This window comes from Ochotona curzoniae, unplaced genomic scaffold (assembly GCF_017591425.1).
Source record: "Ochotona curzoniae isolate NIBS_2020 unplaced genomic scaffold, NIBS_Ocur_1.0 scaffold_3223, whole genome shotgun sequence".
Lineage (NCBI taxonomy): Eukaryota > Metazoa > Chordata > Mammalia > Lagomorpha > Ochotonidae > Ochotona > Ochotona curzoniae.
The window spans coordinates 13,716,532-13,733,019 of record NW_024467108.1 but is presented as its reverse complement, the minus strand read 5'-3'; the positions used below and the strand labels follow the sequence as shown (position 1 = coordinate 13,733,019).

General features: G+C 38.9%; 1 protein-coding gene across 2 annotated transcripts in view; it reads right to left on the bottom strand.

Moving 5' to 3' along the window:
* Nucleotides 1-333: 333 nt before the first annotated feature.
* The window catches only part of CCDC81 (coiled-coil domain containing 81), a 36,570-nt gene continuing 20,415 nt past the window's right edge, over nucleotides 334-16,488 (bottom strand). For both annotated transcript variants that reach the window (XM_040964100.1, XM_040964101.1), the window contains 8 exons: nucleotides 14,189-14,282; nucleotides 13,608-13,754; nucleotides 12,181-12,285; nucleotides 9,844-10,016; nucleotides 7,948-8,026; nucleotides 7,499-7,719; nucleotides 3,056-3,181; nucleotides 334-861 (listed from right to left, as the gene is read on the bottom strand). In XM_040964100.1, coding sequence (XP_040820034.1) covers nucleotides 720-861; nucleotides 3,056-3,181; nucleotides 7,499-7,719; nucleotides 7,948-8,026; nucleotides 9,844-10,016; nucleotides 12,181-12,285; nucleotides 13,608-13,754; nucleotides 14,189-14,282 — 1,087 coding nt within the window. In that variant the 3' untranslated portion in view covers nucleotides 334-719. The remainder of the gene's footprint in view (nucleotides 862-3,055; nucleotides 3,182-7,498; nucleotides 7,720-7,947; nucleotides 8,027-9,843; nucleotides 10,017-12,180; nucleotides 12,286-13,607; nucleotides 13,755-14,188; nucleotides 14,283-16,488) is intronic.

The window sequence follows — 16,488 nt, the reverse complement described above, 5'->3', positions numbered from 1 at the left end:
GGATATCAGTGTTTTTTCAGGCAGACAGGTCTTCCTCGGACGGAGCAGGTCTAACTCAAACGGAGCAGGTGAAATGAGACGTTACACTGCCAAGGGTAATGTAAGCGTACCATCAAGTGGTAAAAAATGGCTAGACAGTGATCATGAGCTCACTGAGAGAAAGGTTAATCCCCCACTACCCAAACAGAGTCCAGGTATATCAAGGGTTAGAAGCATGGCTCTGGCTGTCCTAAGATAAATGTCTGGACCACCCCTGAAGGGGAGAGGGGGTAAAATTTAACATCATGAATTGTCATTCATACTCAAGCCCTTACAATTATTTATTATGACATTATTCATCTGGATGAAAACAGATGATTTTGCCTACACAACACACAAAAGGAGTAACAGGGCTATGGCCGCAGCACCCTAGAAGTCAGAATGAAGCTGGGTTCCATTCAAAGTTCCTGTGACAGTGGGTTCTGGTTCTAGAGGTCATTCAGACACCTTTGCCACCATCAGGATCAAAGCTAGAGAGTAAGTAAGGATGGGATGGAGGCAAGAAGGGAAAATCTGCCAATGTGAATTCAGCAGGGGGTGATAAAGCAAGCTATTGAAAGCAGCAAACCCAAACAGTATTTTTTTTTTTTCTGCTGAGGTACAAACATGCAGTTTCACATCACACAAAACATATAAAAGAAAAAAACTTTCCCCCAGGAAACAGGTCCCAATTCTGAGTTTTACACCAGCAGCCGGGAACCATACAGGAACTTGTTCAAGGGCCACAGGTTGCTCTCGCCCACGTTGGAGGTGCGCCTTTGGCACTGCTTGCAGCGCCGGTACTTCTGGCACTGGTCCAGGAGAAATAGCTTGTCAGAAGCCCTAAGAAAAGACAGCAGAAGCAGTCATCAGCAGGTGTCACTGGAGCCATAGCCCAAATCTGGGGTGATAGGAGAGAAACAAAAGAACAGTATCTGACTTTCCCTTTAAAATAAATAAATCTTTATAAAAACAAAAGGAAAAGAGAAAATGACCTTGGTTGTAAACACACCTATCTGCCTTGCCTAGGCACTGCAGCAGACTACAACACATACATGTGATGCTTGGTTTTATTTTTGCTTTGCTTTCTTTTTCCACCCACCAATTCTCTCTTCATGTCAGCTGCCTGAGTCCCTGCCAACAACCTGACCTAGGACCCCAGCCGACTGGCCTGCTCTGTATTGTCCCTAGAGCAGATATGTTAACCTGTCCTTCAAGATTACTTTCTGTGTTTCTTCTGCTTGTTACCGCCATGTTGGCCAAGTATTCTTACTAAGGACAGCTAAAATCTCTCTGGTGTTAATCTCACTGTCTTTGACTCGCCTTGCTGCCATGTTGAGCAAATGACTTGAAATCTGCAACTTGCTTCTTCAGGCCAAGTGACCCCACTTCTTCTTTGGAACTTATTTTCCACAACAGCTTCCCTTCCCCCACCCCCATGAGAAACAGCACTCTATGCTAGGTGGGGTGACCTCTGAGATTCTCCCCATTCCTCCAGGACAAATGTCTTAGGGAGAATATGCTAGAAAATGTAAATTGTTAGCTGACTGCAGCTGTAGCTTGTGTCCTTGTGTTGACAGCCATGTTTTTGTAAGGAAACACACAGCTGTTTGGACTTTGGTGACCAACAGAGCTTGATACTTGATGCTTGCTATTTCATGCCATGCATTCTGACAAGATGGTATGGTTACTGACCAACCACATGTCTCCAATCACTCCTCTAAGTACAATAAATCCATATCTCTCCCAGGTAGACTTCTGTGTAGGTTCTTTGGAATCAGAGAATACTATCTGGGAACCCTCTTAGATCTCAAGCTCCTGTAGCATGACAAGCCTCATGCATTCATTATCACAAAACATAGGTCTTAGTTATTGCAAACACATATGAGAAATGATATATAAGGAACACTACAAGGAAAAACTGTTACAGACCAAGATCCACTTTAACAAATAATATTCTGATATAAAATTACTTGAAAACTGGCAACTTAAATTTTTATTTTTGTGGACTTAGATGTTAATAATTTGCTTGTATACACTAGAACTGCTTAATTAGTATTTAATATTTGTGGAATGATACCTAGCAACTGGAAGATAGCTGATTTTTCAAACTTATAAAACTTGGAATCTCTTTGATTTCTAAAACTCCTATGTCACTATAGTAAAACAAGTACTTGCTTTCCCATTTAACAACAACAAAAGATACAAGGCGATCAGTGGGACCTGGCATGATGCTCAATGGCTCAATCTTGACCTTGCAAGTGCTGGGATCCCCGTTCCAATTCCCATCCAGCTTCCTGCATATGGCCTGGGAAAGCAGTAGAGGATGGTACAAAGCCTTGGGACCCTGCATCCATGTGAGAGACCCAGTGGAAGCTCCTGGCTTCTGGTTTTGGATTAGCTTAGCTCTGGTTGTTGCAGCCATTTGGGGAGTGAACCAATGGATCTTTCTCTGTCTCTCCTCTCCATTAATCTGATCTGCCTTTCCAATAAAAATAAATCTTAAAAAAAAAAAGAGGGGTGGAGGAGGATCAATGTTGTGGCACAGCAGGTTAAGTGGATGCTTGTGACACCACATTCCTTAACTCAGCTCTTGAAGTGATCATTCCACAAGCTTTGGAAGTATTTCGATCAGAAACTCTTTCTCCCTGTTCCCCTCTAATTATCTTTAAAATAAATAAGTAGAAAGAAAGAAAGAAATACATCTTCCACAAGGTGAAAAAGGGGGAAAGGCACAAAAGTGACAACAAGAAATAAACAAACACAGAGGCAAAGATTAGGGCAGGGTTGGTAAACACGTGCCATGCAGCCATACAACCACAGCCTTCTCCTTCTCGCATCCCACGTACAGAACACAGCACCGCTTCTAACTGAGCATAGACTTGGCTTTCTTCACAAAGTTGTGTAAGAAGCCACTTCTGCTCAACTGGAGTTGGTACTTGAGATCTAAGTGCCATCCTAGGATTAAAGGACAGTCAACAAGGAAAGAAGAGAGTTCTTTTTAAACAAGGAACTTCTGGTTCCAAGCAGGCATTACCGCTCGAAAGCCTTCTCCTCCAGGTCGCGCTGCTTCTTCATCCCAGCGCTGCGCTCCCAGTCCTCCTGCAAGCATTGGTTGATTCTGTTCACTTGCTCCAGCTCAGCAGTTCTGTCCGCCAAGTGCCTGGAGAGAAAAGAATAGTCTGACTCTACTCAAAATATGTGGAAGGGCATGCACTGATTGAGAATCCTGTTCCTTTCATGTTAAATTAAACAGAAAATCATCTGGATTCATTCACTACTTTTTCAAAGACAATGAAACCCCTGCTTCTCAGCTAATTTATGGGTCTCAGATCTTTCATCTTCAGTCCTGGTTTAAATTAGCATGATGGAAACCTTTTTCCAATTAGCAACTCCAGCCTTTAAAGCCTTTAATTTCCTTTGAGGCTACTTAAATCATCTAAAGACTCATCCCCAGTGGATTTTCTATCCTGTTTATTTTATTTTTCTTCTTATTTCAGCCTCTCAGCTTTCAGTTAACAGCCTACTGATTGCTATAGAAATTTAGTAAGACAAAGTAGACAGGCATACAAATGGAGAGAAAAAGGAATATATGGGTCTGATTGAACAAGATAAGGGAAATTTAAAAAAACAAATGGTGGGGGCTTCAGCCTAATGGCTGAAGTTCTCACCTAGAATGTGCTGGGATCCCATACAGGCGCCAATTCTAATCCTGGCAGCCCAGCTTCCTATCCACCTCCCTGCTTATGGCCTGAGAAAGCAGTCAAGGATGGCCCAAAGCCTTGGGACCTTGCACCCACATTGGAAGACCCTGAAGAGACTCCTGGCTCCTGGCTTCAGAGCGGTGCAGCTCCAGCAGTGTGGCCACTTGGGGAATGAATCAACAGAAGAAAGATCTTCCTCTCTGTTTCTCCTCCTGTCTATCTGACTTTCAATAAAAATAAATAAATCTAAAAAAAAAAAAGGTGTGAAAAAGGCAAGGCAAAAGTGAAGGCTTGGTGAAGGTCGAGTTGTCAAAGAAATGGCTGTTTAGTATAACATCTCTTCAAGTTCAATGCCTCAGGATTCCTGGAGTTAAGTTTATATTAAATATGTGGTCACTATTGTTATCCATCTTAATCCTGATCCAAATTACCTGTATCTCTCTCTTTCTTGCCAAAGTAAAATGTTCTGTCACTTCTCTTTAAAGTCGAAGCTTCACTAAATAAGTTCATTGATTCAACCTGCTCCAAAAGGGTCTGTGGTACAGACGGCGGCAACCACCAGGTGTCAGGATTCTCCAATAAAAATCTTCAGCATCCTCTGAGCTGGTTCATGTTTTTCTTAAAGTAGCATAACCACCCTTCCACCTTGCAGTCAATGAACAATCCATTGATAAAATGACAGAACCAAATTACCACCCATACATATTAACCCTGAACATAAATGGCTTAAACTCAATCAAACGTCATAGATTAGTAGACTGGATTAAAAAGCAAAACCCATTATCTATTGCCTACAGGACACACATTTCACCAACAAAAAGCAGTGGAAACTATCTCATGAATTTGTTGTTGTTGTTAGTCTCATCTCTTCAAAACACTTTCTTCTGATTAAATTCTTCAATGACTCATAGATCATACAGTAGCAGGTTCTTAATTTTCCTTTACATTTCTTCAGCGACACATTAGACATTTAGTAGCATGTTATTTAACTTCATGGCATTATTAATTTCTTTTTTCTTCCTGTTGCTGATTTTGTTTTGTGGCTTTTCATTTAAGAGGATGTATAGTAGCTGTGTAATGGAGACTCTCATATCTAGTAACATGTTATTTAACTTTATGGCATTGTAAATTTCTATTTTTCTTCTTGTTGATTTTATATTATGAATTTTCATTTGAGGGGATGTACAGTAATTGTGAAATGGAGACTAACATATCCAGATGTGAGGATACAATGCAGTATGCATCCCTATTTCCAGACTAAAGACTGACTCCCAATGAAACTATTTACTATATGACAATAGGATGATGATTGCTCTGCCATCATCTATGCCCACAATAATGGACATATGACTGTGTATGAAGAACTATACTTTAGTAATGATATAGAGGAACTCAGTGTGGGGGGAAATTGGGGAGGGGATAAGGGAAATCCCAATGGCCTATAGAACTATCAAATAATAATAATAATAATAATTAAACATTAAAAAAACAAAAAATCAATAGGAAAGATATGCTTTCACTTAGGCATGTTTATGATTACAAGAACTTTGATCTGCAATTACCTCTACCCCACACAGCAAAACCCTTCATGGTTATTATTTTACTGTCTTTTAAGTTTTGAACAACATATCTGGTGATTTCAAAACCACAGAATCTGCTGAAGCTAGAATGATATGATAAGGCAAAAACTGGAGTAAGCTATTGTAGACTCTTAGAATTACTGCATAAATGGATTTGGAGTCGTAGACAAAACTTCTTACCACATTTCCAGTTACCAGGATAACGAAGACTGAAGTGGAGTGTGGCTCTTCTCCAATATCACATTGCTGGTTGTCAACTGACAATAGTCACACCACCACATCTATGGCCCTCACACAGAACTTACAGTAGCCTATGTTACAATCATGTTTGTTTTCCTCTTAAACAAAATTAATCTCCCTCTGAAACAGATATAATTTTCAGAACTGTTCACATGTATATCCTGGGAGTAGTAAAATGGGTAGTTATTTTTATACAAGTCAGATCCAGGAAAAATGCCAAATAAAACTATCTACACTTATATTGATATAACAGAAAACAGTTATGCCAATTTATAAACCAGAAAAAAGAAGAGCCTCATCCTCACTTTCTTCACCTGATAATAACAGTATCTACCCTTCTGATTCAGGCACTATGCTAGACTATCGACATGACTTAGGTCATTTACCCTCCAACAACCCAAGTATTTTCCTTAATAATTGCTGAGGAAACCACTCCACTCAGAAATATATGCCCAGCCCAATATCACAGAACCACACTAACCAATCAGAACCAACACATCGGAAAGGGTATTGGAGATCCCAGGTTTTCACTCTTTATTGAAAGATCATGGCACTGTGGGATGGACCTCCAGAAAACAGGTTATTTATCAAGAAGTATGAAGATATTCCAAGATTTTAGCAAATAACATAGACAAGCAAGTATGCATTGCCCTAGGAACATGCAAGTCTATTCTACATATGATTTGACTCCAGAGTCATTTTTTTTAACCATTCTCACTCTCACTACCAACAACCAAATGCCATTCTTATCAAAATATCCTCCATTTTCAACCTGCTATTCTACTCATGCTTTCATGTCTGCACCCACTTAGTATAGAACAGATCCATGCACTACCTCAGTGATCATTAATAAAGTATATATAATTTTAATATTTTTTATTTTTATAAGTACAACTGACTTCTATGGAAAGGGTACTCCTTTGGAAGAAGCTTTTTGGAACTCCAGAACACCCTGATAATCTCACAGAGTTACTAGACATCTACAAAAACGATGCTGAAATTCTCTGTGGCACTCTAGGGTAGAGATGCAATAGGAGATATGGATGATGAAAAGGTGGGGAGGAATCATAGAGGGGTTGCAAGGTTGCAAGTCAGTCAGCACCTTTAAAAGTTCAAACTAGAAGCTGAACATTTGAAGTTTGAACTGAAAGGTAATTTGCATTGATGCAGCATAAAGTCATCCTCTTCTTATTTTACCACCGTCTTCACCACTATAAGCAGCTTCTTGGAAGTTAAGGGTTTGAGTGTCATGGCTATGTCTGCTTAAGCATAACACTACATTTGTGGCTCACATTATATTTCCAAAAATGGTATGAGTAATTCGTTAAGAAGGTGCATTTTAGGAAGTGGCATTAAAGCATAGTAAGCTAATCCTCTGCCTACAGCCCTAGCATCCCATACAGGGGCCAGTTTTAGTCTAGGCTGTTGAACTTCCAATCCAGCTACCTACTAAAGGACTGGAAAAGCTGCAGAGGATGGCTCAAAGTCTTTGGTTCCCTGTACCCATGTGGTAGACCTGGAAGTGGCTTCCCGCTTCAGATTGGTACAACTCTGGTCATTGCAGCCATTTGCAGAGTGAACCAGCAAATGAAATGTCTCTCTCTCTCTCTCTTTCTCTCTCTCTTTGTAACTTTGATTTTTAAGTTAATTAACTAAATCTTTTTTTAAAGGATGCATGGCAAAGGGCAGGAAAAATATGAAAGGCAACTAGAGGGAGAAGTGGAATCAAGACAATTTTTTAAAAAATTAGTTAATTTGTTCTTCATAAGGTGAGTTACAGGACAAAATGAGATGAAGTGGATGATGAGCTTGGAACAATGTCTTATATAAGACAATCTTCAAGTTATTAACTATTATCCTACCCATTGTATGAGAAAGGGAGGGGGAAACAGGGAGGGAGAGAGAGAGAATAATAAGTAAATGTAGTAGGAGGAGAGAAGTCAAGGTTCTCCTTACTCTCTTCGTGTCCTCTGGAGCATCTGCAGATCCCGCCTCTGATCCACCAGCTGGTCCAGAATGGCTTTTCTCTTGTTGTTAGCAGCTGCCTCCAGCTGGTGTTTCATATACTGCTGCTCTCGCTTATGCTTTTCAACCAGCAAATCACGCTCAGTCTTACCAAAGATGGGCTCAGAGGAGTCTGGTTCAAACACAGGTAACTGGGGGGGTTTGTTCTTTATCTGAAATGGAGATATGCAAAATGCAGAATATGACTCTACTGGGGAACAAACTTTAAGCACAATCCTGTAATGGAGTAAAATACCAGTGCCTTAAAAGGGAGAAACAAAGAACTCAAAATCCACCAGAGGCACAATACAACATGTATTCAGAGCACTACAATATTTACACATGTTGTAGAATGCAAATGAAGCACTGTATAGTGACTTTTAAAAATAACCATTCCTCACCTGTGCATCCAAAGCCCTCTGGTAACACTGTGTTTCTTCCATCTTGTCTCTTAAATATCTGACTCTTTGTGCAGCAAGTCTGGCAGGTAAGAACAGAAGGGGGTGGGTCACACTTTGAGAATCTTCAGTACTACAGATTACCATTATAAAAAAAACATGAGAATGAAAGCCTGATAAATAAAAGTCATTGTTTCATTCTGGGAGCTTTCATTTTAAGAAAGGAGAGAGTAGTATAAAGGTCCCTGGGATGGTGTATTGAATACAATATAGATATAAAAGGTATCACCAGGTGACAAATCATACTGTACAGGTGTACTGCTAGTGAAAGAAAAGGCACCACCAAAAACACACTTGCCAATTCTGCAAAATACAATTCACTGTATAAGCTGAATCATTGTAAGATTCTTCTTAAGATCAGTGACGCTTTTAGAAATTCTAATTTATTTATTTATTTTTAAAAGGTGTATTTATTTTTATTGAACAGTCAGATATACAGAGAGGAGGAGAGACAGGAAGATCTTCCGTCTGATGGTTCAGTCTCCAAGTGGCCGCAACAGCTGGAGCTGAGCCAAGCGAAAGCCAGAAACCAGGAGCTTCTTCTAGGTCTCACACGCAGGTGCAGGGTCCCAAAGCTTTGGGCCATTGTCGACTGCTTTCTCAGGCCACAAGCAGGGGGCTGGATGGGAAGCAGGGTTGCCAGGATACGAACTGGTGCCCATATGGGAACCTGGCGCATGCAAGGTGAGGACTTTATCCCCTAGGTTACCATGCCAGGCCCTAGAAATTCTAACTTATTACATGTAGCCTCCAGATAACCCATATGTTCTCTAAGTGAATATAATGAAATATTTAAATTTCAGAGAAGCACCATCATGCCACAGAACCTGTAGAAATTGCTCCCAACAACCCAGCAGTTAACAAAACCTGAGGATGCTCAAGTCTTTTATACAAAACAGTGCAGTGCTTGCTGTAACCTACACCAATCCTGTAAATATTTTATTTCTAAACTACTCATTTTACTTAATACAACATAAATGCTATGTAAACACCTCTAACTTTTTAGGGAATAATGGCAAGAGAAAAAGTCAGTAGATTTTCAATATAGACAATATTTTTTCAAATAGCTTTTATCTGTGGCTTATTGAATTCAAGGATATAAAACTAGAGTACAGTTATCAAGGATACAGAGGGCTAACGGCTGGCAGTTTAGTCACAGAAATTAGCTTATTATTCGTTTTAGGAGTCTCTGCTCCTGCTAGGGTAGGCTATGAAGTTGCACTGCAGTTGTTAGTAGGAGAAATATAGGCCTTCTTGGATATATGGAAACTCCATGGATCTGATCCTTTCCTGCACTTCTGGTAATCCTTCAGGACCAATCAGATTATCTTTCCTGGTCACTTAAATTGACACTAATAATTCAAGTCTGAGCTCACAATGTCAACAGAAGGAAAGCTGCTCTACTTGTCTGTCCAGTCCACAGTTCCAGAGCTTGTGGATTCCCTGTACATTTCTACCTTTGGGTGCCTTGGGGCAGCCCTATATATTCTTATAATTAAACCTTAGCTTTGTCTTGAAGTCATCTGGACATCTAATAGCTGGGAATGATGCTTTCTCAAGACAAGTTCCTTCTTCCATCTGCCAGTATTGTCTATTACAACACAACTCCAGATAATATTCTGCAGTTTTAGCTAATTAAGATTGACAATGATAATTATATCAACTATGACCTTTTTCCACTTTTCTAACTAAATGTTATGTTATGGTACTGACTGCTGGCTGGGTCAACGTTTGCGCTTGGCTAGAATGTCCTTGTGAAACTGCCAAAGCTGAATCAATCCCACACGGAAAATCGCTTCACATGAAAATTATGAGTTTTTCAGAGTTAGCTGTACTTACTCCTCTGTGAGTTGAACTTGTTCTAGACGATCCATCAACTCCCTGTTTTGTCTCTGCTTTATTTCCTTTTCCCGTCTGTTATCCATTTGTTTCAGGAGACTTTGGGAATATTCCGCTTGCCTAATAGCATTAAGCTCAGGACTGAGTGGTCGTTTGTCAAATAAGAAAGATTTCTAGAATGAGAGAAGCAATACATTGAAACTAGGATGTCACAAAATACAGGTTATAAACAGAAAACTAAAATGAATCAAAGTATTAATTTCTTTTTCGCCCAGCCCTAAACATAAGGACCCTAACTGGTAATTAGGTAACCCACAGAGTAACACTAGCCTATTCTTGGAGGGAGTTGAACAAAGCTGACTGGCACCCCATTTTGGAGACAGACATGGAAAAGTGTAGCACAGAGTAGGTCCTGACTTACCATTTAAACATCCACATGGGAGAAAGAAAATTCTGAGTATGTGAAAAACATAAGACAGAGAATAAGATAAAAAAAAAACCACCTTCAGTGGATCCTGTCACTCTACACAGGGGCTAATCCTTTGTGACCAGGAACAAAAACCTATGTTCTCTTCTAGCTAGGATTCTGGTGTAGGAGGCAGACAGTGAACAAGTAAATGACACATGATATCCATTAAGGTAATGACTGAGTGCTATAAATTCCTTATCATAGCAAGAGACTGGGTGAGAACAGGACTAAATTGCTTGGATATTTGGAAGGTTTTCCTGTAGAGACCACCAAATCACCTGCGCCATGAATATCAAAGAACTCATGTCCAACAGAAAAGGAACAGCAAGTAGAAAGACACTCACTGGACACACGGTAGATATATCCTAGTAGCTGAAACATAAAGAACAGGGTAAAAAGAAGTTGGTGAGCTCAAAGGGGAAGGCAGAAATTAAACTACCATGGGCAAAGTCAGGAACTGAGATTTTATTATAATTCATTGGGAGGATAGTATAGGTTTCAAAAAGGATAGCAATATGCTTTGGAAAAGATTTTTTTTTTATTATTTTTAGCTAGGGCTGGATACTTGGCAAAGTAAGCTAAGCCTCTACCTGCAGTGCTGGCATCTAATTTCAGTGTCCCACAAGGGTGCCAGTTCATGTTCTAGTTGCTCCAGTTTCAATCCAGCTCCCTGTTTATGGCCTGAGAAAGCAGCAGAAGATGGCTCAGGTCCTTGGTATCCTGGATGCTTCATGGGAGATCCAGAAGAAGCCGCTGGCTCCTGACATTGAATTAGTGCAGCTCCAGCCATTGCAGCCATTTGGGAGTGAACCAGAGCATGGAAGATTCTCTCTCTCTCTCTCTCTCCGTCTCCCTATCCCTCTCCCACTTCTGTAACTCTGCCTTTCAAATAAAAATAAGCTTTAAAAAAAATCATTTTGCCACAGCACACTACTGATGGCACTTACTAGCATTGGGAGACAGAAAAATAGGTTGAGAAAGGAACCAAGTTTCTGTTTTGGTCTTTGAAAGTTTAAAACATATATCTCAAAGTGAGCAGTCATAAATATAATCTAGAGGAGATAGAGACAACAATCAAATCTCAAAAGCCCATGCTTGCTCGCCAGCCTCCTGTAATGCCCCTGCATGAAATCTCATTCTTCCTTCATTTCTTTCCTAATTCCTGTATGCAGGAAGTTTTCCAGGCCAAGTAAAGGGACTTTGCTCTCTGCTCACATATATTTTACCAGGATTTATCCTTGCATCTATCTTACCACACTCATATCTCTTTCTATGTTTGGCTCCTCAACTAAACTGAGACTATAAAAGGGGGACTTATTTCTAACCATGAGTACAATAGCTGGCACAGGGTGCCACAGATGTTTGATGATAAAGATAGTCTATTTTTGCTAGATTCATGTCCAGACTGCCAGACATGAGTGTGAAAAGAGAAAGCAGGTGGTCCTTCTTCAGTTGAAGATACGTTGCTCAAATTTTCATGCACATTGGAATCACCTGGCTATCTTACTCAACTGTAGATTTCTATTATGACATTATGGGGTAGAACCTTCAAGTGCATTTACAAAAAGATATCAGGTGTTGGTGATGTTACTGGTTCATTCAAGATCCTGCATCCCTACCACCTGTCCCAGTCCCTGGTTGAGAATTACTGTAATTGATGAGAGCTGCAGTGATAAACAGCAACTGTATTGTGAATGTGAGAGGTGTGAAAATAAACAGCAGACAGCACCTGTCTAGAAGAAAGTTTTAACTTTGTAGAATCCCACTTTTCAACTCCACCACATAAAAAATCTGCAATAAAGCAAGCAGAGCCAAAGGCTCACAGACAAGGCAGATGTTAGTAATAAAAAATGTAAAAGAATTCTTACATAAAATTCAGGTTTCTCATTCTTATGCCTTCTTATAGCTTCAGCAACTCCAAGGTTATAGGCAGCATTTTTCTGATTCTGTTCTCTAGTGGCCAGACTTTTCATCTGTAACACACACACACACACACACACACACACACGATTTTTGACATTTTTAATCACATACTAAAATACAGCTTATTAACAGTTAATTCACATACACAGAATCTAAAGAAGTCTATTTCATAGTGCTAGAGTGTGGAATGCTCAATACCAAAGACTGAAAGCATAGAAGTACAGAGATAACGAGGTTAGTCAAAGGACACGAAATTAAAGTTAGGTAAGAGAAACAAGTTCTGAAGTTCTATTGAATAGCAAGTGATTACCATAAGTAATAATGGAGTGTTAACTTCAAAATAGCTAGAAGAGATCATTTTGAATGTTTTATCACAAAGAAATGATAATGAAATAATATATATGCTAATTATCACTCTCATTACACAAAGATATGTATGTTGAAATATAATACAATTATTACATACCAATTTTAAAAACAAAATAAAACTACAGGGAATGTGCTTAGCACATCAGCTAAAATACCACCTGGGACACTTGGATGCCATATCGGAGTGCTGGATTCAAGTTCCAATTCCAGGCTCCTGCTAATGCCTCCTTGGCAGGCAGCAGGTAATGCACAAGCATTTGGGTCCTTATCACCCTTACGAGACAGCTGCATTGGGTTCCCAGCTCCAGGCTCACATCTGGCCCAGCCATAGCTATCACAAACATCTGGAGAGTGATTCAGTGGAAGGAAAATTCTCTCTCTCTCTCCCCTCATTTTGCCCTCCCTACATTTCAAATAATTTTTAAGAATAAATTAAAAATAAGTTAATGCCATTATTTTAAATAATCTAACCAAGGTGAAACCTGCCTTTGGGGAACAAAGTTACTGCTCATTGTCTTCATACAATCACGAAGTAGGTTAGGGTCAATTTTGTTTCTTATTTCCTATTCTTCATTTTACATATCTATTGCTACAGGAATGTTAAGAAGGAATGGAAAATTTCATCAAAAATTCAGGAAAGAATGGAAAGTTTTGCTAGCCCACAAAAATATAGAGGGGGGATAGACAGATAATGTAAATAAAATAGATAGATAGCATAGCAAATGGAGAGGTGCCAGTCTACCATTGGATGCTTGATAAAAGCCATGAATTCAATTGGCAAAAGCTTTACCAAAGTCATATTTTCTCAGAAATCAAAAATAAATCAACATAAATCCAGCATAAATCTTTAAAATTCAGTCCTGAACACAACTTAAGTTTTAGTGCAGCAGTTAATACATGGTTTGTTACAATGCAGATGCATTGTAGAACACTTTCAATGTTTTTTTATAGTCACATGCTATTGTTCCAGCTTAAACACTTGTTAAAAGAGGTATTCTTTTACCTGGTGTTTGAAGAGAGCCTCCTGATCTTTCAGCATCTGATACTGCTGTATAAGACGCTCATCTTCCAGGTCTCTCTTTCTCCTCTCCTCGTTGTAATACACCTGGGAATTACGCTGCGCTCGTTGCAAACATACATAGCACATTTCCTAAGAAACCCAAATTTCAGGAAAAATCCATGTTTACATATTACTTACCTGTCTTCACATTTCCTTCCCAATGTCTCCAACAGCTGAGTATATCAAGAAACATACATCATTCAACAATTTATTATTTACAATTAACCAAGTCAGATTTTCAGAATGGACCCTACAAATAACCAAAATGATTCATGAACTACTCAATCAAAAAACTTTTGCCTATCAAAAGTTTTTACAGTAATGGAAAATCACAAACTCATTTCCCAGCCCTATTTCTGTGAACTGGAGATCTTGACCTGTGAGTAGACAAAGCCCAGTCCAGTTCAAGGCCCTGAGTTCTGTAGCCACCCTGATACATCATACATAAGATTTCCAGAATGCTCTTTGAGAGGCAGAAGCAAGAGGAATATGCTGACCGGAATTTGCTTGCTTAAAGGTAGTACCTGTCCTGCCTTGTTATGATCCTGGCAATCTGGAGCTGGAGATGTTCTGGGCTTCATCTCAGTAACATTTTTCAGACAGTCTGGAGAGGATAAACTATGAAAGACAATCCAATATTAATTGACGTTTAATTAAATGTCATCTGGAGCAATGGTAATTTTGGACACACAAATTCCAGATAACAAAACCTATCTCAGTGGTTTTCTTCGGAACAGCTGTATGTCTAGAAATTAAGAATCTGTACTTTGCATTAGATAAAGCTAGATTTGAAACCCAGCTTTGACGCCTACACTCAGTTTGATTTTAGATAAGCTGTAGAATCTTGCCTTCAGTTACCTATACTGCCAAATGGAAACAAAATTTATGCATTCCACAATATGTTAAGAGCTTACCATATGCACTGCTTTAGGCAGTGAAGAGCAAAATAAACAGAAAAACAATCGCTAAACTCACGTAATTATCTCTCTGGTGGGAATTCACAGCCAACAAATATAAGGTAAATAAGTGATCTCTAAAGTATGTTCCATGATAATAAATGCTGGAGGGAAAAAGTGTAATAAAATAGCTAGAAAATTCCTCACCAACAAAATGATATATAAGTAAATATCCAAAGGAAGCGAGGAAGCAAAAATGTAAGTATCTCATAGAAAAGATACACCAAGTGAGCTAAGGAGTGCAAAGCCCTGAAGGTGGGGTGGTGCCTATATCTGAAATAACAGGGGATGCATTAAGAGCAAGGGGAGAGATCAGAGACCTGGCAGGATCTTGTGGGCCGTGGGGAATTTGGCTTTTACCTGGAGTGAGTATGGGATACTATTGGAGAGTCTTGAGCAGTGGATGAGATCATCAAATTTGCGTCTTACTGAATTACTCTGACTGAAATATTGAGAGTAAACTAAATAGAGATAATAACAGCATAAAAGAGAACAATTAAGAGACTATTCCAGTGACCCAAGAGACACAGAGGTTTTGTGTTGGGTAGTAGCCCTAGAATGATAAAAAGTAGCTGCTCTCCATATATATGCTGCAGATGGAGTTCACACAATTCTATGACTGCATACAAGTGCTTTTGTTTCCTATCCAGCCTACTGATTTGATGTATGTTAACAGCTTCAATCCTCTAAAAATTACAGTTCTGCTCACTTGATTTTACACAGGTCCCAGCACCTTGTCAGAGACAAAGACCTGAGTCCATACAAGATGTAGATATGATTTCTAACATATCCAGGTGGCCCAGGGCAAGACATTTTAATACTAATGTAAACTATAAAAGTTGGTGAAAGTGCATAGCTATACAACCTAAATGCTATAAAGACAGTATAACAAAGAGGTACACACAGGAAAAACCACACAAAATGAATTCTCAAAGGACTCCAAGGCCAAAACAGCACCTGTGTCAACAGACCCAAAATGAGAAAAACAGTGAAGCTAATAGATAGTAAAGTTTTAAAGAAGCCCACTAAAAATTCCAGGAGATAAAGATCTAGCAAATTAAAATGTATATTATGAAGTAATAAAATAAGTAATGTATTAAGATAAAAAGGTTAATTTCAAAAACTGAACAAAAGGAATAGACACTGTACTAGTCCACCAAGGTCTGTTAGTAATTCATTTCAAAATAAAGGTGAGGCTAAAACCTACAAAGTACAGAGATAACTTTTTGATTTGAGAAATGGAGAACAGATTCAGAAGATCAATCATATATTTAATGGGAATGATTGAACTATATCATGAGTGGAATTCAAGGAATAATATTCTAAAAGAGAATGGATAAGAACTTGCAGAACATCATATCTCCTAAGAATAGCAAAATAATAAGAACATCCAGATTAACCCAGGTGAAAATGGAATACGGAAAATGGTCCCAAGAGAAAATGGAGCACTGTCAAAGTAATAAGGGAAAGTAGCTATGAATGAAGAATTAGCATCCAAGAGTGAGAACATAATAAGAATTATTTTAAGCTATCAGGGCAAAAAAAAAAAAAGTGTATTGAAAACAGCTCCTAGAGGATTTACTTTAGATGAATCCTGAAAGAAAGGCAAGGATCTAAGAAACACAGGTGAGCAAAAGAAATTGGTAAAATGTGTTGGTAAATCTAAATTACTATTTACCATAAATAATAATAATGAACTACACATTTATAAGCAAGATGGAACAAAAGCTCTAGACAAAAATATGGAGTGCTTAGGAGACTAAATTTCTAAAATAATTCAAAGCATGCTGAAGAAATGGGATCAATCCAACAGAATGGAAAAAAGGAGAATAACAAATGGAAAACACAAAACAAGACATGAGCCTGAG